The sequence below is a fragment of the Euleptes europaea genome, chromosome 9 (assembly GCF_029931775.1).
Source record: "Euleptes europaea isolate rEulEur1 chromosome 9, rEulEur1.hap1, whole genome shotgun sequence".
NCBI classification, from domain to species: Eukaryota; Metazoa; Chordata; class Lepidosauria; order Squamata; family Sphaerodactylidae; genus Euleptes; species Euleptes europaea.
Window position 1 is genome coordinate 53,340,997 of NC_079320.1, and position 23,022 is coordinate 53,364,018.

Consider the following 23,022-nt stretch of genomic DNA (forward strand, 5'->3'; position numbering starts at 1 on the left):
GGCAGCGCCGAAGATAAGCCCTGGGTAACTCTTGTCTTTGCCTTGGATCCGTAGATTACAAACTCCCCCTGTGAAGGGGTGACCAAGCTGGCTACAGAGCTGAAGTTTCTGTTCGCTGCTTGTGGGGGTGAATCAGTCAGGCAGAGGTGAAAAGAAGCCAGCCTCCCCGCATCGCCAAGGAGGGAGAGGAACATTCCCCATCGCCCTTGGTCCTTCTCTGACATCCACTTCAATTGGCCATGAAGAGGAAACAGAAAAGATTTCTGCAAATGACGTTGTTGTTCGCGGTGACTCTGATTTTCCTGCCAAACATTGGACTCTGGTCTTTGTACAGGGAAAAACACCTGGTGAAATCTACAGAGCTGGGAGAGCAGCAGGTAAGTGGCGTGAGATCCCAAACTGTAGGGGTGCAAAGTGAGTTATACGTGTTTAGGGGCAAGTTAGAATATCTGTGTGGTGGCTATAAAAGCTGGGCTATTGACAGGGATGCTGAAAGCCTTTTAACTTGGTAGTCTTCCTATGAAAATGTGGAACGCATGATGAAGAACTTAACAAAGAAGGGAAGGTTGGTTCAAGTGATCTGGAAAGGGAGGGACTGTATGTTGTAAGAGCAAGTTGTAATGTGGTAATAGTAGTGGACTTGGAGATTTTGGGAAAACTCTTGCCTGAACATTCATTGAGTCTGAGAGATTGAATGCAGTTCTCCTCCTTTTCCTGTAGGTATTCTCTATTGTCTGTAGTAGTGCTGAATTTGATGCCCGAAGTTTGGAAATGGGCAAACATTGGTATGCCTGAGTATTGGAAGGTCACTTCTAATCGAAACACTGCTTATCTGCTTTAACTTCTAGAATGCAGTTACGTGGAACAACATGGGTGTGATATCAATATAATGGGATGTGGTTGTCGAAATGAGCACCTTGATCAATATAGCTGTGTTACATTTGAATGCATTATCATCAGTAGCAATTTTTGTAGACTATTTGTGCAGAGGGCTATGTGATTCTTATTTCCTCTGCCCTTTCACTACTGAGGTACTCTAAGGTTGGTTACACAGAGAGATGGCAACTTGCAGAAGGCCACTGGATTGACTGGGGATTTGAACCTTAGTGTCTCACAGCTTAACCTAATAGTTTATCTGTTCAGAGCAGTCACTTGTGTTTTTCCCCTTAGAACTTGCTACTAACACTTCTGAGTGACCCATTTCTCCTTCTTGTCTAGTGGTGTTGATGTAATCAGACTCTGTATGCAAAGGTGCGCCTCCACACACTTATTATCTGCTCGGTATCATAATGTGCTGTTAAGAGTTTCTACTTTATGGTCGTCTTCATCATCCGAGATTAACAGCAGTTAACATAACCTATATTTTTGTCATAATTTTCGACTCGTTAAGTTTATGTATAGCTCATAAACCAAAATAAGACTTGCATTAAATTAAGTGCCTTTTAGAGAGTTGCTTTAATGCAAAACTTTAAATCACTGCTACTAATAAATTAGGAAAGGCTATATTTCTTTTGCAGGCATTTCCATTATTTTAACTGTGTAATGTTTCATATAGATTATAAATGCATCAGAGGTATATAAGGACAAGGAGTGCAAAAATACAGAAATATTTTATCTCGTAGATACTTTATCCCTGATACCAGGATATCCTGCTATCCTCTTATCAACTGATATATTAATTTTTTTTTTAATTTTGAGGACCATCTCTCAAGTGAATTTTATCCTTTGCATGTAGTGAATGTTTCTGAAATACTTTGGTCAATAGAAGACACATGAATGCAGAACAAATAATTGATTGCCAGCTGTGAAGATGTGTTGTAAACCTTTTTGTGTGTATTGACAGAAAAAAGTTATGAAGTGTTCTGAATCAAGGTATTTCTTTAAAAGAGTTGAGATTCATAACACATCACTCATTTTATCCATCTTTTGTCTAAAACCATTCCAAGACTGTAAAGACCTTTGGAACAAAAGTGATATGTATTTTTTTTTTTTACTAACATGCCAATATCATGTTTGGCAATATTTGATTATGAATAACTTTTTAGGGTTTTCAGATGATGATTTAAAGAGTGTTTTGGACAGTACAATCATAACCAGAGCTATGTTCTTCTAAGACCACTGTCTTCAAGTGGAAAGAAGGATGTTAACTCTTCATGGGATTGCACTGTTAATGACTGATTCAGATATTCTCGTTTTCTGTTTACTTTTGGCATTATCTTAAACAGGGGGGGAAAGGTTCAGGTTTGTCGTAGAGCAACAAATGTGTGAATAAACAAATGCCAATTTAAAAACCAGTGCATGGACAATGAGGGATGGACTTTAAAGTTCTCAATAGTGACTTGATGGAACATGCAAAAGAAGAGAATTCCTGCTAGTAGATCTTTTCAACTCACATGATGTGAATAACTTTATTCCTTGCTCTAGATGAGAGTCAATTGACTTCCTCACTAAGATTCAAATGAGATACGAATTAAAGAGATCCGTGGTCAGGATTTCTGACAGTAGGGTTGTTAAGCCTTCCTGCTCCCATGCCATGTCCCTGATCCAAATCGCACCTTCAACACTGCTGTACAGGTGTGTGTATTGTGTGTGTGAGGTGAACAGTAGCTTTGGGTGGCAAATTAGATTGAGAAAAATGAGGGTAGGGGAGAGAGTTAGCCACTTTCCGCAGAACTAATTCTCTGATGCCATATTTCCCCTCTGGTGGCTCATTTGAACTTTATAAATGCAACATGGGAGATTGTTGTCACTGATCTCCTCTGTAACATCTGGCTAAGCCCTAATGAATTTTAAGCTGGCCTCAACACCACAAAAAGTGTTATCTATTCTAAGAACTATAATTCAGTATGCTAATAGTTGAGAAGATGAATGTATTTGTTGTAATAAATGGAAACTCTGTGCCAAGATGAGGCTTAGCAGTGTACATTTTGTCGATAAGATACAAGTTTTCCATTGTTAATGCTAGTTTTTTGTATTCTGCTGTGTAGTTTAAGGTGCGTACAGGGGGCAAGAGCGAGAATACAACAAATTTGGATTCTTGGTTCCTAGGTGTTTATATGACATCATTTATTCATATTTTAATCTCACAAGTATATGCTTCAACAAGTGGTGGGAGCCCTTCTTTATGCCAAGAAAATTGCTAGGTTTAACTTTAATTTAAATTTCATTGAAACCGGCTCTCATTGGAACAGTACTGAATCTGAGCTTCAAAAAATGGATCATTCAATTTTAGATGGATATATTGTAGAATGTACAACTTAAAGATCACAGTTGTAACTGCAACATAAAGTCTCAGAAAAAGTAGGCTGTATTTTGCCTATTCAGGAGTTTTGATATTAGATATGATCCAAAGTCTTGGGCAGCATACCAAACAGGTTCCACTACACTGACATTGATTTCCCTAACTGTAGAGTTGATGCCTTACTTAATACTAATTGAACTGATGTGTAACTACGTCTAAGGAAAGCTAGCTGTTCCTCATCTTATTGCAAGTTTTGACATGTTGACTCAAAATGTTGTGAGCTGTTCAACTTGTGCATGGGTTTTGATTTAGGGTGGGATTCAGCCTGCTTTCTTGCTCAGTATTTCCCAATTCCTTTCCTTTCTACATCCCCCCATCAAACACAAATTTTGTCCATTCAGGTTCCTTTCAGGTCCCAGTTTAGCCTGTTTGGTGGTCAGAAGGAGAAACAATCCTCCACTTTTCTGCAGTGGAAAAGCTGTTTGGATTCAATCCATTGACTGTTGTCTATAAACTTTGTTGTAGAAGAAAAAAGCTATAAACAAAACAGCTGATGGTTTGGTTGTTTTTTGAACATGCACACATTTGTAATAAGAAGAAGCAATATAGGACAACAGTAATCCTTGGAGGGTTAAATCTTGGAGGCTTAAAGGTGAGTATACCATAAGGTGTTTTTATTATTTAGGTCTATTTGTGACTCGTTAGTATTTCTTCTGCTACAATAATTTAAAATAAATAGCAGTGTGTTGATTGAGTCATTGATGGGCAAAATGCTCTGCTTTCACTGAGAGGTCTATATTGTCACTAAGACAAGCAATTAAAAATTACTGGTTCCAGATTGTATGTCTTCAAGAGTTGTTAAGTTTTGGTAGTTTCCGTAGATGATCAATTTGCAACCACAATTTTCTTCCTTATCATAGAATTGGAACACAGCCAAGGACTTTTTCTTTTTTAAAAGAGCAAGCTTTCATGGTATGTTTTTTGAAATGACAGGCTTGCTAATCTAATGTTTACCCCAGATCAATTGGTGAGTAGTGTTATTGGTGGTAGATTTATCGAACATGTTGAAGAACAAGCCTGGCTGAGGAAGAATCAGCATGGCTTCTATGGGGGAACATGTGTCTCACCAATGTTTCGGAGTTTTTTGAGAGTGAAACATTTTTGAAGAGCTGTAAAAGACATATAGAGAGGGAAGGTGGCATGGTGAAGAATGATCTCAGAAACTAAGCAGGTCAGTACTTGGAAGGGAGACCCCCAAAGAAGACTCTACAGAGGAAGCCAATGACATACCACCTTTGCTTCTCACTTGCCTTGAAAGCCCCTTGCTGGGGTCACCATAAATCAGCTGTGACTTGATGGCCTCTCACTCTCACTCTCACTCTCACTCTCACTCTCACTCTCACTCTCACTCTCACTCTCACTCTCACTCTCTCTCACACACACAGCATTTATATATTTTCTGAGTTTTTTTTTTACAAAATCCCTCACCAAAGGCTTCTGATTAAATTTAGCAATCATGAGAAAGATGTGTTGGTAACTGGTTAAAGAATAGGAAGCAGGGGTTAGGAGTAAATGGGCCCAGACGCCGCCGAGAGAGCCGGGGCCCACCTGTTCGCCGGCCCAGGCGCCGCGGCCGAGGGAGCCGCGAGCCGAGATTGCCTCAGCTGGGTCCGGGTCGCTGAGGGCCACCGGCCTGCACTTCCTTCGGCAGGAGGAGGGGACCACGGGAGCAGGGTTGGGGGGCATCAGCCGGGGCCGGCCTCCCCACAACCCAGCTGTCCGGCAGGTGAGCGCAGGCGGGGAAGAGGCGTGGTCCGCGCCTGACTTATCCTGGCTGGGAGGTGAAACCTCCCAGCCCTTATATGGATTTCCGGGGGGAGGGCTAAGGGCGGAGCTTGGGAGGGACTTCTCTGGCCTGGAGGGTATATAAGGCCAGAGAAGTCTGCCTGCCAGGGAGGATATTGACGCCAGAGGTGTGCTGCAAGGTGTGTCCTGTGGCACCCTGGCGACACCCGGGGGAGAGTCGAGCTCTGACTCCCCCTCGGATTGGTCTGAGGCGGAAGAGATTGTCTCAACCCCAACGTCCTCCAGGCCAGAGACCCGCGTGGTGACCACAGCCAAGGCGCAGCACGACACACCCAGTGTCTTAGTGTCTGTAAATACATAAGAACATAAGAATATAAAGGCCCTGCTGGATCAGACCAAGGCCCATCAAGTCCAGCAATCTGCTCACGCAGTGGTCAACCAGGTGCCTCTAGGAAGCCACAAACAAGATGACTACAGCAGCACCATCCTGCCCATGTTCCACTGCACCCAAAATAATAGGCATGCTCCTCTGATACTAGAGAGAACAGGTATGCAGGATGACCAGCATCCATTCCAACAAATAGCTATGAATACCCCTTTCCTCCATGAACATGTCCACTCCCCTCTTAAAGCCCTCCAAGCTGGCAGCCATCACCACATCCTGGGGCAGGGAGTTCAACAATTTCACTATGTGTTGTGTGAAAAAATACTTCCTTTTATCTGTTTGAATCTCTCACCCTCCAGCTTTAGCAGATGACCCCATGATCTAGTATTATCTCTCCAAACCATGCATAATTTTATAGACCTCTATCATGTCTCCCCTTAGCTGCCTTCTTTCCAAGCTAAACAGCCCTAAGCGTCCTAACCGCTCCCCATAGGACAATTGCTCTAGTCCCCTAATCATTTTGGTTGCTCTTTTCTGCACCTTCTCAAGCTCTGTAATATCCTTTTTTAGGTGTGGTGACCAGAACTGTACACAGTATTCGGTACCCAGAACTGTACACAGTATACATCTAAGGTGTGGCTGCATTAGGAATACCTTGTACAGTTCTGTTTGTCTCATTTTGAAGAAGATATTGTAGAGCTGGAAAAGGGCAACAGGAATGAACAACTTTGGGAATGAACTGGGAGTTTGAGTTGAAACCGGCCCTTTGCAATGCAGCACTTCTGGATGTGAACCGGAAGTGACATGTTGCCAGTTGCACGGGTTGCCTGCTGACACCTGGTCAGCGGGCAGCCAGGTGGATTGGCGGGGGGTTGCCCGCCGGCACCTGGCAACCCTAATTAAGATAGACACATAGGCTTACCAGGTCTCTCCTCTGCTCCGGCAGGAGGATATTGGGCTGTGGGCGCGATTGCGCATGCGCGGCACTTCCTGGCGTGGGGCCTTTTCCTCTTAGTTTAAGTGGTAAAGCGACCCTTTACCACTCACTTGCAAGGGGGCTTTTCCTCTTAGTTTGAGTGGTAAAACGGCCCTTTACACTCAAACTAAGAGAAAAAGGCCCCTCGCGAGGCAGCGTGCGTGTGCATGTTTGCCTGCTGAACCTCAGGTGGTCGGCGGGCAGAGGGGCGAATTGCCGGGGGTTTGCCTGCCACCACCGGGCACCTGGCAACCCTATAGACACAACACGTGAAGAAGCTACAAGATTTGTATTAACTAACTGTACAATATACAAAGGGAGCAATCTTGAGCAGGCCTACTTGGGATCATCTCCCATTTTATTCAATGGGACTTACTCCTGAGAAAGTGCTCCTTGGATTTCAGCTAAGAAATCATTTTTCAGATCTACTTAGTGTGTTGCTTAGGGCTTAGGTGTAACTAGTGCAAACAGGTTACTTTGGCTGCATCCCATCTTCAGAGTAGCAGTAGCCACCAGCAGCCCAGACTAAGTTATTGTACCTTGTGGGAGAATTCTGTGTGGGGCTTTGTGGTTTGCTGCTGTCGTCTTTGTTTGGCAGCCTAAGCCGCCCCCCGCCCCCCAGTGACCTGCCTGTCATGGTTTGTTGCTAGAACCAGGAGGTTTCCTTTTTTTAAAAAAAAGAGAGACACTGTGGAATCTCTTCCATAACACAAATATTTTGTTAAAAGGAAGCTCATCACAGAGAGTTGGAGCCTGCCAGTTTTTCTGCTTGCTGTTGCCCTATTTCCCCCCTCACCATAACTTCCAACCTATGTAGCTTGAGTCCATACAGTTCCTAAGATGCAAGCAGGGTTGCCAACCTCCAGGTGGTGGCTGGAGACCTTCTGCTATTACTGCTGATCTCCAGCCGATAGAGATCAGTTCACCTGGAGAAAATGGCTGCTTTGTCAATTGGACTCTATGGCACTGGAGTCCCTTCCCTTCCCTCCCCAAACCCTTCCCTCCTCAGACTCCACTCCCAAAATCTCCAGGTATTTCCCAACCTGGAGCTGGCAACTCTAGATGCAAGGCATGTGGGGGGGGGGTGCCCCTCTTTCACTGATACAAAATCTGGTAGGATCCAGGCCAGTAAGCAGAAACCCATTATTTTCAAAGATCTTCCAATTAAGTGTTCCTTAAACTATGATGGCCATTCCCCCTATGAATCACGTTGAAATACAACCTAGATTAACTTCAAAAATATGTCACGATTTTACATGGAGTGCAGTAGGTGTTATCATTTGCCAGCAAGTTTTCATTCGATTTTTTTCTTTAATAGTTTTCTTCTTTAGTTTGATTGCCTCCAGCTTTCTGTAAGGTGATGGCAATACATTAATAAATGCATTGTTTTAGTTTAAATATAATATTGAATAAGCTAAATAGTCCCAACTAAGGATGGTTACACAATAAGATTATTTTTGGGGGAAAAATGTATACGGACTTATTAAAAATGTTGTTTGTCAGGAAAAAGTGATAACCCAAACTATAACATCTGAAGCTTCAAACTAAAAATTAATGTGCTTCCTGTTCTTTATAAACCAGTCACTCCTGTCACACCATGAAAACCAGAGAAATGTAAGAAAGTGGGTTTTATTTTTTTTATTTTTTTATTACCCTGTAAAGTCTGATTGGTGCTTTGGAGCATTATTTACATTTTTTTTACAGTTTATTTTATTTTATCCTGACTCTTTCTTCTTTGTCATTTTGTTTGTCACTGGAGCATTCATATAAAAGAATTTAAAATGCTTTCAAAGATATTTTCTGGCACATTCCCAAGACAGGAACTTGGATGTTAAGTTATTTTTATAACATTCCAATTTTGCTCTTATTGTACTTTTTTTTTTTTTTTTACTAATCTGGTAGTTATTCATTAATGGCTAGGTAACCTTGACAGAATCCTTTCAGTGAATCTCTAATGAGTTTTTACTGTATTTATTTTTTCTAGCTCTTCCATAGCATACAAACGATATTCTTTGTGACATAACAGAATGTAACTTTACTATGTCTGCTAACTATAGTGAGGCTTTCAAGTGATCACATTCTTATGACTATGGGTCCATTATTACAGACCCATCTTTCTTTCCTCTCTCTCTCTCCCCCCTCACCCAGAATAATTCTCTTTTAGATAATCATATCCCTTGGCTTCTTGTATTCCTGTCTGTTTTATTCTTCTCCAGTTCTTTTTCCAAGGGCTCTAAGAAGTGTACATTGTTTTTCTGTCCTCCATTTTAGCCTCCCAATGCCCCTGTGAGGTAGGTTGGATGAAGGCAAACTCACTGTCCGAGGGAGTTCTGAGGCAGACTAAACAATTTTTTTTAATTTTATTAAAAATTACAAATATACAATATTAAAAAACTTTGAATAAACGAAACTCGACCAGTACTTATACAACTAATAAAACCTATACAACATATAACTTTCTAAATAAACACACTCTTTATGAACCACCACCAACAGAATCTAAACTTTTAAGTGTGTTCTCCATCCTGGATATAGTGGGTTTCCATATTCTATCCAATTATTCTATGTTTTTGTTATTTTGATAGTAAGTTAATTTAATCAGCACATAGATCTCTCTTACTTTGTCAAACCAAATATTTAAGCTTATAGAATTTGCTCCTTTCCAATATCTGGCAAAATTTATTCTTGCCAATACTAAGCAATTTGAACCTGGGTCTTCCCTCTATAGCTAAGGTTGACAGCCTCCATGTGGTTGCTGGAGATCTCCTGCTATTACAACTGATCTCCAGGCGACATTGGGAGAAAATGGCTTGCTTTGGAATGTGGACTCTATAGCATTATACTCTGCCCTTTTCAGGCACCACCACCCGCAATCTCTGGGTATTTCCCATCCTGGAGCTGGCAACCTTACCTCTAGCCTTACACACTAACCACTATGTAACACTTTCTCTTGAGGATTTCAAGCATCATAGCCAAGATAGTCCCAATTTTTCTATATAATTTTCACAATTGAAATGCAGAAATGGAAAGTAGCTGTGATATTCTTTTTTTTTTAAAATGCAAAACAACAGTGGCAACCTTTATCATGACCAACTAAAATATTATAAAGTAGTGAGCAAGCTTTCCATTTCAACTGCATTCTTCTCCAGGTTGGAAAGAGCAAAAATGGAAGGAAGGGCTAGATGCTGCTGGGCCTGATAAGAAACTCAACTCTGAGAATTTAACAGTCTTAAAGGAATAAAGGAAGAAGAAGAAGAGTTGGTTTTTATATGCTGACTTTCTCTACCACTTAAGGAAGAATCAAACTGGCTTACAATCACCTTCCTTTCCCCTCCCCACAACAGACACCCTGTGAGGTAGGGGGGACTGAGAGAGCTCTAAGAGAGCTGTGACTAGCCCAAGGTCACCCAACTGACTTAATATGCAGGAGTGGGGAAGGCAACCCGGTTCACCAGTTTAGCATCTTATGCAACATCAATTTATGATGTTATGAAGCATCAATTTATTTACACAGTGCTGTGTGCAAACAAGATCCAGGTCACAGCAGAGGCGACTTGAATGAAGATGTAATGGATGCTGGCCCGCTGAAAATGGATCCTGCTAGGTTTTCCCCCCGTTAATCTTTAGACATGCCATCCGCTGTTACAATTCAACTTGAACCTCGTCAGGTCCTTTGATCTTGTCCTATTATGGCATTGAATATATGATGATATGTTGATGTGGCTGATGAAGCCTATGACGAAATACGGCACAACGATCTAGACCACGCGTTCTGACGAACCGCTTATCTTCAATCCTGGCAGACTGAATATTTTTGGATTTATGTTATGCAAACTGTATTGATATGTGTCAAATACTTTAAGTTTATATAATTGATGTACACCTTATTGGACATTGCTACACTTGTCCCCTTGTTCTTTGAACTCCATGTACTATCAGCTTTGCTTATTTGCATATTTTGTATATTTGGATTGAACTATCAGCATTCCTTGTGATCTTTATGCGAGCTTGTTTTTTGTAGGTGTTACTGATATCTTGTTGTTCGTTTATTCCACTGTATATGTTTTTACCTTTTTTGTGTGCTTATAATATATTAGATTTATTGTCTATTGGGTATTGTGCTTTTTCTTGAAGGTTTTCAATTTTCATCAGATGATTTGAGATGAACTCATAGATCTCCTTTAGTTTTGCCCTGAGTGTTTGAGCTCCTTTGCATACATTGTTTTTATCATTCATACAAACAACCTAAGATTGCCAACCTCCAGGGTAGCCAACCAGTCTCCAGCCGATTGGTCTCCAGATTACAGAGATTAGTTCCCCTGGGGAAAATTACTGCTTTGGAGGGTGGGCTTCATGGAGGCTCCCAAACTCTCAGTGTGGTGTAGTGGTCAAGGGTGGTGGAGAACAGGGTTGGTTTTCCCACTCCTACACATGAAGACAGCTGGGTGACTGAGCTAGTCACAGTTGTCTCTGAACTCTCTCAGCCCCACTTGCCTTACAAGGTGTCTATTGTGGGGAGAAGAAGGGAAGGAAATTGTAAGCCTGTTTGAGTCTCCTTAAAAGGGAGAGAAAGTCGGTATGTAAAAACCAACTCTTCTTCTTCACCTCTACAGGCTCTGCTCCCAAAGCTCCAGAAATTTCCCAACCTGGAGTTGGTAACTGGGCAACTGTACAACAACCCTGTAAGCATTATTAACACTGTTTTATAGACTTGGGCTGAAAAAGAAGTGTTTTCCATGTGACTGTGCACTATTTGAATAGAGCACAGCTAATGTTCTTATCCCACAATGCTATACCAGTTCTCATGCTGTCTTTGCAAAATGTACCTTGATTATGTACAAGAGCTTCAAACACACATTTTTATTACAGTCAACAATAAATAATTAGGCCACATACTTTTCCTGTGGTAGGTCTTTCCACTGGAAAGGTAGGGTTGCCAAATGCCAGGTACTAGCTGGAGATCTCCTGCTATTACAATTGATCTCCAGCTGATAGAGATCAGTTCACCTGGAGAAAATGGCTGATTTGGCAATTGGACTCTATTGCATTGAAGTCCCTCCCCTCCCCAAACCCCGCCCTCCTCAGGCTCCACCCCAAAAACCTCCCACCAGTGGTGAAGAGGGTCCTGGCAATCCTATGGAAAGGCCATCCGTAATGGGTGTGGAGGGATCCTTCAACTTGCTGTATTTAAGAGGGTGTGTAAGATGTTTTTTTTTTCAGTGGGCATTTGGTGGAGAGTAAATTGTTTGGGGACATTTGTCTTCGTTTTTAAATGGTGTAGTGTTCTTGTTGCCCTGACCTGAATCGTTCAGGCTAGCCTAATCTCTTCAGATCTTGGAAGCTAAGCAGGGTTGTCCCTGGTCAGTATTTGGATGGGAGGCCACTTAGGAAATCCAGGATTGCTACTCAGAGGCAGGCAATGGCAAACCACCTCTGAACTCTCTTGCCTTGAAATGCTACGGGGTTGCCATAAATTGGAGCTTAAAGAGTTTATGGCAGCCTTGAAAACCCTATGGGGTCCCCGTAAATCAGCTGCAACTTGACAGCACTTTCCATCACCTCCAGTGTCCTTGTTGACTGATGGTTATGATGTTTTTGTGTTCCTTAAACTCTTGCTGCTTTGTTAGCTGCCTTGAGTGTGGGAAGATAAGGCAGTGTGTGTGTGTGTGTGTGTGTGTGTATAGTCAAATAAATAAAGTCTCTGTAAGCAGACATTCATAACCATATGAGGCTGCCATTAACAATTCCTTTAGTGCCTTTAATCTCAGAGTTGCAAAGGAAAGTTTACAATCCTCTGTCAACTAATTAAAAAATGAGGTTCCTCAAGACATTTTAGTCTAACTGTCCATCAGATTATGGATGGGCATATAATGAAGAGTATCTTTGACCTTCTCCCATTCAGCAGATCAATTTGGACTATGCCACTGCCCAGTGCAGGGAATGGGAACCATTACATGACTGAATGTTTCTCCTTCACAAAGATATTCCATGCACCTAGAAAACTAGCATGACAGTGAAAGGATTCTAGTCTAGCCTCTTCCCTGCCATAGTAGTTTTCCATGTGTGGGAAAAAATTTTTTTTCTAGCAATGGATCATTTCATCATATGAGCCCATGCTTCCAGTTTAAACTGGTACAATCCAAGCAAGATATTTCCCATGCTGGGAGACCTTCCAACCTTCTCTTTTTTGCCTGCCACCACTTGGTGGGTTGGGGTGGGGGGGAATGGCAATGACACAGTGTCACTCCTGGCAAATACCTGGAAGTGATGCCACGTAGCTGATGTGAAGCTGATGTGATACTCTAGGATTGAAACAAAACTCCATGATAAGACAACATTCCCGCTGTTTCACCCCACCCTCTCCAGGTAGTTGCAAGCCTATAGCAACCCTCACCCATGCGATTTACTGTTTGTAAGGGCCAGCCTGGTCATGCAGAACTTTAACATTTGCAGACAAAGTAGAGTCTCCTCTACAGTGAAATATTTCAAACAAACAAAATGGATGCAGTTGTATGCATAGACTGCAGGGTAGTCTGAGTAAGCAACTTTTAAAATGCTAGAGCTTTTATTGCTTCTTAAGAGCACCGATTATTATTTTTATTCATTAACAATATGTTTCTGTGGTGCTCAGTTTGCTAGAGGGAGCCCTCCTGTGGCTAATTTAATACTTACTAATTTGCAGGGATATTATCAAACAGAACATATTTGGAGAGATAAAAATGACTCTTACTCTTCAGTCCTCTTGTGCTATAGCTACAATGCCAACTTTTTAATGCTTAAATTAGTTTTTATATTTCCTGTGTTTGCACAATTTCCTGTGTTTCCTGGCCCACTTTAAATATGTTCAAGCTTAATTTTTTTTTGTGCACTTAGAAATACAACTGGCCTTTTTTCCTGCATAGAGGAGGCCTAGGGTTGCCATTCTCCATTTGGAGCCTGGAGTTCTCTTGGAATTATAACTGATCTCTCTGGCCAATGTGATGCTGACATAAGATGTTGACATAACACTTGGCAGCGTAAATGAAGTAAAAAAATATATAATGGAAGTTGGTGGCTTTCCTTCAAGCATGATCAAAGTGCAGGGCGTAACTGGGGTGGTGGTGATAGAGTTGCCAACCTCCAGGTACTAGCTGGAGATCTCCTTCTATTACAACTGATCTTTAGCCGATAGAGATACGTTTACTTGGAGAAAATGACCGCTTTGGCAATTGAACTCTATGAATTCCTTCCCCAAACCCCACCCTCCTCAGGCTCCACCCCTAAAACCTCCTGCCAGTTGCCAAGAGGGACCTGGCAACCCTAGGGGGCGAGGAGGGCAGCCGCCGCCCCTGTGGTATGCAGAGACTGTGGCAGAACTGCCCCTCCTACCTGTCCTGCCCCTCTTGTAGGAGAGGCAGTTCTGCTGCCCTCTCTGCATGCCACTGGGGCAATGGCTGCGCTCCTCACCCCCCCCCCAGCTTTGGCCCTGTCAAAGTAACATGTGAAAGAGACATGACACAGCAGTTCTGATGCCCATATGTGAATTGCCTCAACTGAAATGAAAATAAACAGTATTTAATTTCAGAAAGAAATGCCAGCCAGATAGCAGTAATAATAAAAGAATTAGGAGACAATTTTTCTAATTAATTCTAGATGTTTCCCAGTTGCTTCCATACTTACCCAAGGCGTATCAGAGGCTTCCTCCAGATATGATACCGGTGTTCTCAGCTAGTTTGCCTCATAATATTTACTTACACTAGGTTCTCCCCCATCCCCCTTGATCCAGTCTCTTTTGTCTCAAAGTCTTTATAAATTGTGGACTTTTGCCTTGATAAATAAAACTAGTGAATATTTTTTGCCATTTTGACAAGTCTTTTTGTTCAATCACTATGGGGAGCGTTTGAAAGAAATCGTTTAATTTTGGCAGCGCAGACATTTTTATAGCCTCTCTAATGGAACTTACAGAAATGGGTCTGACATTGCTGTGACCTAGGTGGAAACCCCTTGAGAACCCCAATGTGTGCCTTCCTGTGATTTGACATTTCTCTAAGGATGCAAACATAACAACCAGATCCAGCTAATAAAAACATTTGTTGAAGTATGTGAGGTTTGCAGTGAGGAAGCGAGGCAACAGAAATATTCTTTATCTAGAAGTCATCGCTAGATCAAGAACAAAATTATTTATGGTTGATCTTGGTCAGTCACCTAAAAATGTAGCTTAATGCATTAGAGCTCTGATCCAGAAAGCACCTGACAAACCGTTATGAGGAATTTTCAGAAGGATTGGATCCAGGATAAATGTTCAATTAACTGAAGGTGCTTTGGTCAGCAGAAAAAGATGTTTCCTGCCTCCCCCTTCCCACAGTATTTCACCAATCTCCACGAAACGCTACCCCTGGGGAAGAAGACATTCATTAACATAATGAAGGGCAAATTGGGGGTCTTCAGCAAGAAGAGTATGTTTTTTTGCAATTTTTTTTGCAATGTATGCTCATTCCCATATTAGTTAATTTGTGTGTGTGGTGTTTTTATCGTCCTTCTGTTTCCCTCGAGTCTGTAGAACCTTACACCACAGTCACAGCAATCTTCAGCATGTGGACTTTCCTATCCTTTGCTATTAGATATAGTGATATTTATATACCTTTCCAGAATGCAAGTTCTTAAGGAGACCTACAGTCTGCTATGAAATGTAATAAAACGTGTAAAGATAGCATGGTAACTGAAATGAAAATAAACAGTATTTAATTTCAGAAAGAAATGCCAACCAGAAAGCAGTAATAATAAAAGAATTAGGAGACAATTTTTCTAATTAATTCTAGATGTTGCTTCCATACTTACCCAAGGCGTATCAGAGGCTTCCTCCAGATATGATACCGGTGTTCTCAGCTGGTTTGCCTCATAATATTTACTTACACTAGGTTCTCCCCCATCCCCCTTGATCCAGTCTCTTTTGTCTCAAAGTCTTTATAAATCGTGGATTTTTGCCTTGATAAATAAAACTAGTGAATATTTTCTGCCACTTTGACAAGTCTTTTTGTTCAATCACTATGGGGAGTGTTTGAAAGAAATCGTTTAATTTTGGCAGCGCAGACATTTTTATAGCTCTGGTTCTGCCCATGATTGTCAAATATATCTGGGACCATATTTTAACATCTTTTCTTAATTGTCGGATCACTGGATGAAAATTTCACTACTGAAGTTTATTTAAATTCTTTGGAATAATTTATGAAATATTGAGATACCTATGTCATTTTGGATTTCATATTGTATTTTGTGTTTAATGTTTATATATAGCACTCCAGATTTTTTTTTATAATTAACATGTAAGCCTGCTACTGCTCCATATTCATAGACCTCTCTCATTAATTCTTGTAACGCATTTACGGTTAACATTGCCATATCATCAGCAAACATATTGATCTTGTGTATTTGACCATTTATTTCTAGACCTCTAATATTGTTGTTAGTCTTTATGACAATTGCCATAAATGAGAGGACAAAGAGCAGGGGTGATAAAGGACATCCCTGTTTGGTTCCTGTAGCCAGGAGGAAACTTCCAGAATCAACTCCATTTACTCACACTCTAGCTTTTGATTTTTGATAGATTGACTATGATGTGTTTTCAATTAATTGAAAAAAAATGTCTTTGGAGGGAGAAAAGTAAGAGAGATAAAATGGGTTGAGAATCCTTTTCTATACACAACATTAAAATTTGGAATAAATGAAAAATAAATTCATTCCAGAAGTATCCCCACTGCTTCCATTTACTCTACATCCCAGTTTTTCTTATATAAACAAGCCAGAGAAATATGTTAAATGGAAAGAAAAGGGGATTTACAGAATGAGACTTTTATGAAAACAGAACTCCCCTTACTGTAGTACAATTAAAAGAAAAGCTGCAAGGAGTTGGTTCTTGTAAGTTATTCGGGCTGTGTGTCAGTGGTCTTGGTATTTTCTTTCCTGACGTTTCGCCAGTAGCTGTGGCAGGCATCTTCAGAGGAGTAACACAGCTGCTGGCGAAACGTCAGGAAAGAAAATATCAAGATCACAGTCACACAGCCCGGATAACGTACAAGAACCAATGAACTCTGACCGTGAAAGCCTTCGACAATATTTTGCTGCAAGGAGTGTCAATGAATTTGAGTCTTTTTCATCAATTACACTACCTAATTATGAATCCTACAGTAAGGCAAAAGCAAAGTATGACCAGAAAGATTATGAAATTTGAACAAATCCTAATGAAATATATGAATAGAGCAAAAGGATTAATTTCCAAAATATATTTTCATTTAATTGAAATAGTCACAAGTATGTCAAATGAAAACAACATGGGAAGATTATATTGGGATAAAAATAGAACAAAATATATGGACTAAATTATGGATGACTCAAACAAGGAAAACCATATCAAAGGTCCTTAGGGAGAATTCTTTGAAACTACTACACTGATGGTATATTACTCTAGTGCATCTTGCAAGAATAACTAATACAAATAAAATGTTGAAGAAATCACAACCAGCATGGCAAATATATGCACATGTGGTGGTAATGCCCTGTAGTGACACAGTTTTGGAGGAAAATATTTATAGAAATGACAACTGTTATGCATCAAATCACCCATGTTTCACCAGCATTGGTTGTTCTAACAATCTGGGGGGAACAAAATGGAAAAGCAGCATCCAAGGGATTATTAGTTTATATGTTGATGGCAGACTGCAATGTAATAGCAAATTGTTGGAAAACCACAGAACTTTTAACATTACATTCTTGAGGCTTGGCTTCCTGTCCTAAAAACCTCCAGACTGTTTTCCATTCCAAAATGAAGTCTTAAGAGATAGTATGAAATTCACACACACAGAGAGAGAGTAGCTAGATTTAAATCCAGTAGCACCTTGGAGACTAACAAGATCTTTGGGGTATGAGCTTTTGACAGTTGAATCTCCTGGGACTCTCAAAAGCTTATACCCCCCAAAATCTTGTTGGTCTCTAAGGTGCTACCGGACTCAAATCTAGCTATTCTTCTACAGACCAACAGACTATACAGACTATAGTCAACAATAGCCATGGAGATTAGCTTTGGACTTCACACATTAACAGATCACTTCAGGATACAATGGTTCCATATTAACATACCACACCGTCATTAGCACATTATCTTGATACTTACAGGACAATGATTAGCACGTTACTTTTGCAGGACAATGACTCGGCTCAAACCCAGCCCCTTTCTGACTATATCTTCCTACACACTTGACATTGAGAGACACTGTCCTTCAGTGTTACTACTCTGAAGATGCCTGCCACAGTTGCTGGCGAAACGTCAGGAAAGAAAATTCCAAGACCACGGTTACACAGCCCGGATAACCTACAAGAACCAATGAACTCTGACCGTGAAAGCCTTCGACAATATCCTCTGTCAATATTGAACTTTTTTTTGTAATATTGTTTCTGTTTGTATTTTAAAATTGTTTTTGTTATTGTTTGTTTGGGAGGTGGTTTTCTGTTTGGAAAATTAATTTAAAAAGAAGAAGAGAAAGAAAGCCAGCAAGTGGGTTAGGGTAGGTAGCTGTTCTCCAGTAATTGGGCTCTTCTGTAAGATGCAGTAAGAGAAAATAAGAGACCACTGCCTGGTTTGTCTATGCTTCTAGTCTCTTTTTAATCTCTTCTGAATAAAACTATCAAAGGGAAAAAATTTAAAGCAGCAGGAGCATCACAGTCAACAAAAATAATTACCATATATCTGCAGAAGCCTTGGGTGACAGATAATCTTTGCCACCTGGCATCTGAAATTCAGAAGGACAGTTGAATACATGGATGGAGACAGTCCCATAAGTGATATACTGTAACAGAGAATCCCTGTGCCTTATCCCCCCTCTTCTCATTTTTGAGAATGGGAGGGAGAAATGGAGGAGGGCTTCTAACAGATATCTCATCTAGTGAGCAGGCTCATAGAGGAAGGAGTGGTTGTCAAGATACTTTGCTTCCAGTCCTGAAATGACCATGTCCTTCTATTCTTTAACCTTTGTATGGGCTATCTGAGATCACCAATGTTAGGGCTGCACAGAAACCACTATGAATAATTTTTGCTAACATTCTCAAAATGTTTTGCCTTCCTTTGAAATCTGTTTGATAGTCCACTTAAAGAGGAAAGTCCAAATTGTGCAACTTTTGCAAACTGCAAATCTGTAAACAAACACAGTTATGGTTGCATTAGGAAAATGTTTGTTGCGGACTGTCAGGTTCTTAGGTCTACCTTTAACTTTTGTAATTTCTCTATTCTTGATTACTTCCACCCATATTTTCATCCTCCTCCTCCTCTCTGCTCTTCAGAAGTTAACATGCTATCACCCTCTTGCCTTTTTTGTTTTTGTTTCCCACTAGGCCTGTAATGCTTTGTATCATAAGTGTGCTGTGCCTGTAATATCTACTTTCCTTTATAGCATCACATGTTCTTTGTTTCTCAGTTGGTTGATCAAAAGAGTGAATCACCTTTATCCATGAATGTCAGTGGGATTCCTGGTGTCCATTTGCTTCTTGCCTGAAACAAAGAGCCAGGCCTGACTTCCTTCCACCTCATTGTACTTTGTGTGTCTGCAGGGAGCACCCATTCATTGTAGGAGGACGCTGGACATGCAACCTTCCAACGTTTTGTGATTGGCTCCAGCATTCCATAGCAGCTATTTTGTGATTGCCCCCTTTTGCCAGCTGTTTTATAGTGGTGCCTATTACCTCTTCTCAAAATCCCATAAGCGCCCACACACTAAACAGGATTGGGAACCCCTGTACTATAGTATGCCACACTGATGGAATCAGTGTTATTACAGAATCTTGTGCAGCGCACACATTACAGCATCTGTAATGAGGGGAGGTGGTTAGAATGTTGAACCAAGACCCAGGTTCAAATCCCCGCTCTGCCTCAGATATCCCTGGGTGTCCTGGTGTCGCTTGTTTTCTCTCATCCTTAGGGTTGTTGTAGAGAAAAAAATTAGAGGAGAGAACACTTCCTGTTGCCCTGAGCTCCATGGAGGAAGGGCAGGATAGTCAGAACCTCCCATACTGCTAAGACAGCATCAGAAGGGACCCTGGATGAGGGGGCTATTCAGTGCATCTGCGTGAAGTGATCTTTAGTATGTGCTCTGGGAATGCTTTTTCCTTGGTTTATAGATCTGTAAATTAGCTAGTGACAAATTAGAAATTTAAATGCCTTGTTGTTGTTGCCTTTTTTTTTTTTTAAATAAGAATAGCCACCTGGTGTTTTTTGTGAGAGGCAATTTTAAAGGAAAAAATAGGAGCCGGACAAATATTTCTGCAACATTTGAAAAGAGGTGAAAGTGTAAAATGAAGATTAATTGGCTTCATGTAACACTGTTCTTCTCCATTTTAATTAATTGAGACTAACGAGTACATCCTAGCTTCATATTTTCAATTATCTAATAAGCTTAGAATTGTCATTCCCCCCATAATCATGCAGGAATGGTATGGGGAAGAATCACCCTTTTATCACACATGAACCACCTTGATTGTGAGTGCAACAGAATCGTTAAAAAGTACTACAAAGTAATTAATTTGCGCTAAGTGTCTATCTTTCCTTTTATGCATTTAAAGGAATTTTTTTACTCACAGTTTTTATATATTTGCTGGTCTTCCCGTTCAGTAAATGTATTGACAAAATTCTATGCCAATTTGTTGGGATACCTCTCCTTATCTTTCCATTTACGGCATACCACAATTTTTTTTTTGAAAATGAATTCATTCCACTTTATTAATTGTTGACTGGGTATTTATTTGATGATGGGAAATTGTTATGGTATTGCGGATCTTCTTTTTTCAAAAAATCTTGGAACTTTTTAGATTGGATTTACAAGAAGTTATGGTTATTCATTATCATGGAGCGTGCATGAACAGCGCCTATTAATTCCACATTGGAAAGAGTGTATTGCTATTTTCTACTCTTTGATGAATGACTACAATTTAAGTTGCCTTTGATATGTACACAAAATGAATGACAAGCTTGAATGGATGTTGGTTTTCAGAATGCTTGCAAATACACGAAAGTGACAATCAAACTGTTCATGAAATTTTAATGCTATAGCGAATTATAAAACAAGAACCTGGAAAACATTCAATCAAGAAGGCACTTAAAAAAATACTAAAACAATAGCAAAGTGCATCGACCACTAAAAATGACTTGGAAATTATCTGATGTATCTAAAACGGACATAGAAACCATCAGAACAATATAGGATCAAAGCTTCATTAACTTGTACTGCATACAGAAAAGCATCTTTGCCGTTAAAAAATAAATAAATTTTACAATCCAAAGTTACTTCTCAATCAGTTCTTGTAGGTTATCCGAGCTGTGTGACCGTGGTCTTGGTATTTTCTTTCCAAACGTTTCGCCAGCAGCTGTGGCAAAACGTTTGGAAAGAAAATACCAAGACCATGGTCACACAGCCCGGATAACCTACAAGAACTGATGAACTCTGACCGTGAAAGCCTTCGACAATAGTTTTTACTTCTCAATAGCTGGTGATGAGCGTAGGAAGATTTTCTCAGACCCTCTGAAGAAGATCTACCCTTCAGTGATCATGAAAACCTACTTCAGCCGAATTGGAGCAGATCTAAGTATAGTTTTGGGGCTGGATCCAAAGAGCTGTTTTAAGTTCAAAGAAGGAGCCTGCCTGTCAGTGGTACTTTAAAATTCCTGCTCTTTGAGCAGCCTCCATGCCTGAGCGCAAGCTGCTGTTGAAACCGCCTTCAGTTTCAACAGTGATTTGCTATGAACCTTGCTGGGCTGCTGTTCAACAGAAACAAGTTTAATTGTTCCCTTGGGGTCAAGGAGCTACTTTCACAGTTTTTTTGTTTTTGTTTTTTTTGGAACCTGGCCCTGGTTGGGGAAAACAGTGCACAGCCAGAAGTGTGGGAAGTGTTCTTGGATAAGGCTGGTAACTTTTCACACCGGACACCCCCACAGTTTCAAAAATTAGTGTCATGAGGACATGTCTGATTCTCCTGTGTGTTCCTGTCTGCCTTGAATACTGATTTTAGGATGTGTTAACGAAACAGATTTCTTAGCAACCCCTCTTCTGTTCTACTGTCTTTATTCATGTGTTTGGCTGAAAGTATTTGAAAAGGGTTGGAAAATATTGTGTTTGAGCTGAAGATTTGATGAAGCAATGTGGGCAAAAGCAATTTCCAAAAGATTGTGACAATCTACTTAAATGCAAGTCGACTTGCATTTTTTTTATCCAACAATCTGACCATCTTGTATTGCATTGTAAAGACATTCCTGTTTCAGATTTTTAGTCATACATTATGGGTCTTGGTTTCTTCTGGAGGTTCATCTATGACTCCATTTCTCAAGATTCCTTTCTCTCTTTTTTTAGTTTTATTGGCTTATGTCTAACCACAGGGTTAAGAAAACTTAAGTGCACTTCAGTTTACTTAAGAAGGGGCGGTGATCGCTGCCAATTCCCTCCTTCAAATACAGCCCTCTGAGGCCTTCTGAATTTTAATGCTAAGAGGTTAGAAGATCCTAAAGAACAATATAGTGGGAGAAGGTCTGGGGGGGGGTTATAAGTGGCAACTGCTTCACCTTCTTAAGAAAACTTGTGCCCTTAAGTTTTTGGAATGTATTTGGATGCAGGTTAGTACTACTGTTCTACTGCATTTTCCCACCTTGCTATTTGTTTAGCATGTGCACTAATGGAATTAAATGCAATTGTATGCCTAGTTACATACAAGCAGGTTATATTACTTGAAAATATAGCTATGTGCGTGTGACTAGGCACACGTTACAGCCAATCACTCAGGTCTCTTGATCAAGAAGGGTAATCTTTTACGATTGGAAACCCTAATACTAAGTGTGCAATTCTTTGCATGTATTGAGAATCGCCCTTTTGAAATGAGCATAAGTTTCACATGCTGAAGAGCTCCGTATGTTTGGGATGAATGTTTTCATTTTAGTCATGAAGAAAAGCCCTTAAAAGAGTTTGCCTGACAACTGCTCTTTTAAGCATAGAAGCACTGCCTTCTATTCTAATATGCTCGTTTGGGGAATTGTTCACTTCCGTGCCTTTTTCATGTTCCTGATTCAACTGCATTTCTAGCATTTTCCCCCTTCTGAGGAAGATCTAATGGTGCTTCAAGTGGCAGACTTAATTCACCAGGGAAGATGAACATGGTAGAGAACGTGGCTGAACCAGTCCAGCTAGCTGGAATAGCAGGGGTTTGAGTACATCATACAGCAAGGCAAGAAGAGCAAAACAACCAAGAATACAAAGTGCATAATATGTTTGTGACTTGTTTTTGCTTTTAAAAAATACTTGGATACGTGTATGCATATATGACCATTCTTTGAGCATACATGGATTTTTAAATAGTGTGTTAGTAAAGCTTTTCCAAAATACCAAGGATTGTTGATTTATTTAGAGAGTTTATGTGCCACCTTTCCATAGATTTGTTTGAAGCAGCTCTTAAGTAAACTAATGGCATAAAATAATAACATAAACTATCAATATTAAAAACAAGCTATTAAACAACAATCCAGGAGCACTGAAGTAACATTCTACAATTATTCAACAGTATAGAAATATCCATAAAACAGGTTAGAAATAGACCATAAAAGTTCAAAGA

The 23,022-nt window shown here is 40.4% G+C and overlaps 1 protein-coding gene across 2 annotated transcripts in view; it reads left to right on the plus strand.

The window, feature by feature from the left end:
- The first annotated feature begins 221 nt into the window (after positions 1-221).
- GALNTL6 (polypeptide N-acetylgalactosaminyltransferase like 6) overlaps positions 222-23,022 on the plus strand; it is a 620,684-nt gene continuing 597,883 nt past the window's right edge. For both annotated transcript variants that reach the window (XM_056855291.1, XM_056855292.1), the window contains exon 1: positions 222-377. In XM_056855291.1, the coding sequence (XP_056711269.1) occupies positions 240-377 (138 nt within the window). In that variant the 5' untranslated portion in view covers positions 222-239. The remainder of the gene's footprint in view (positions 378-23,022) is intronic.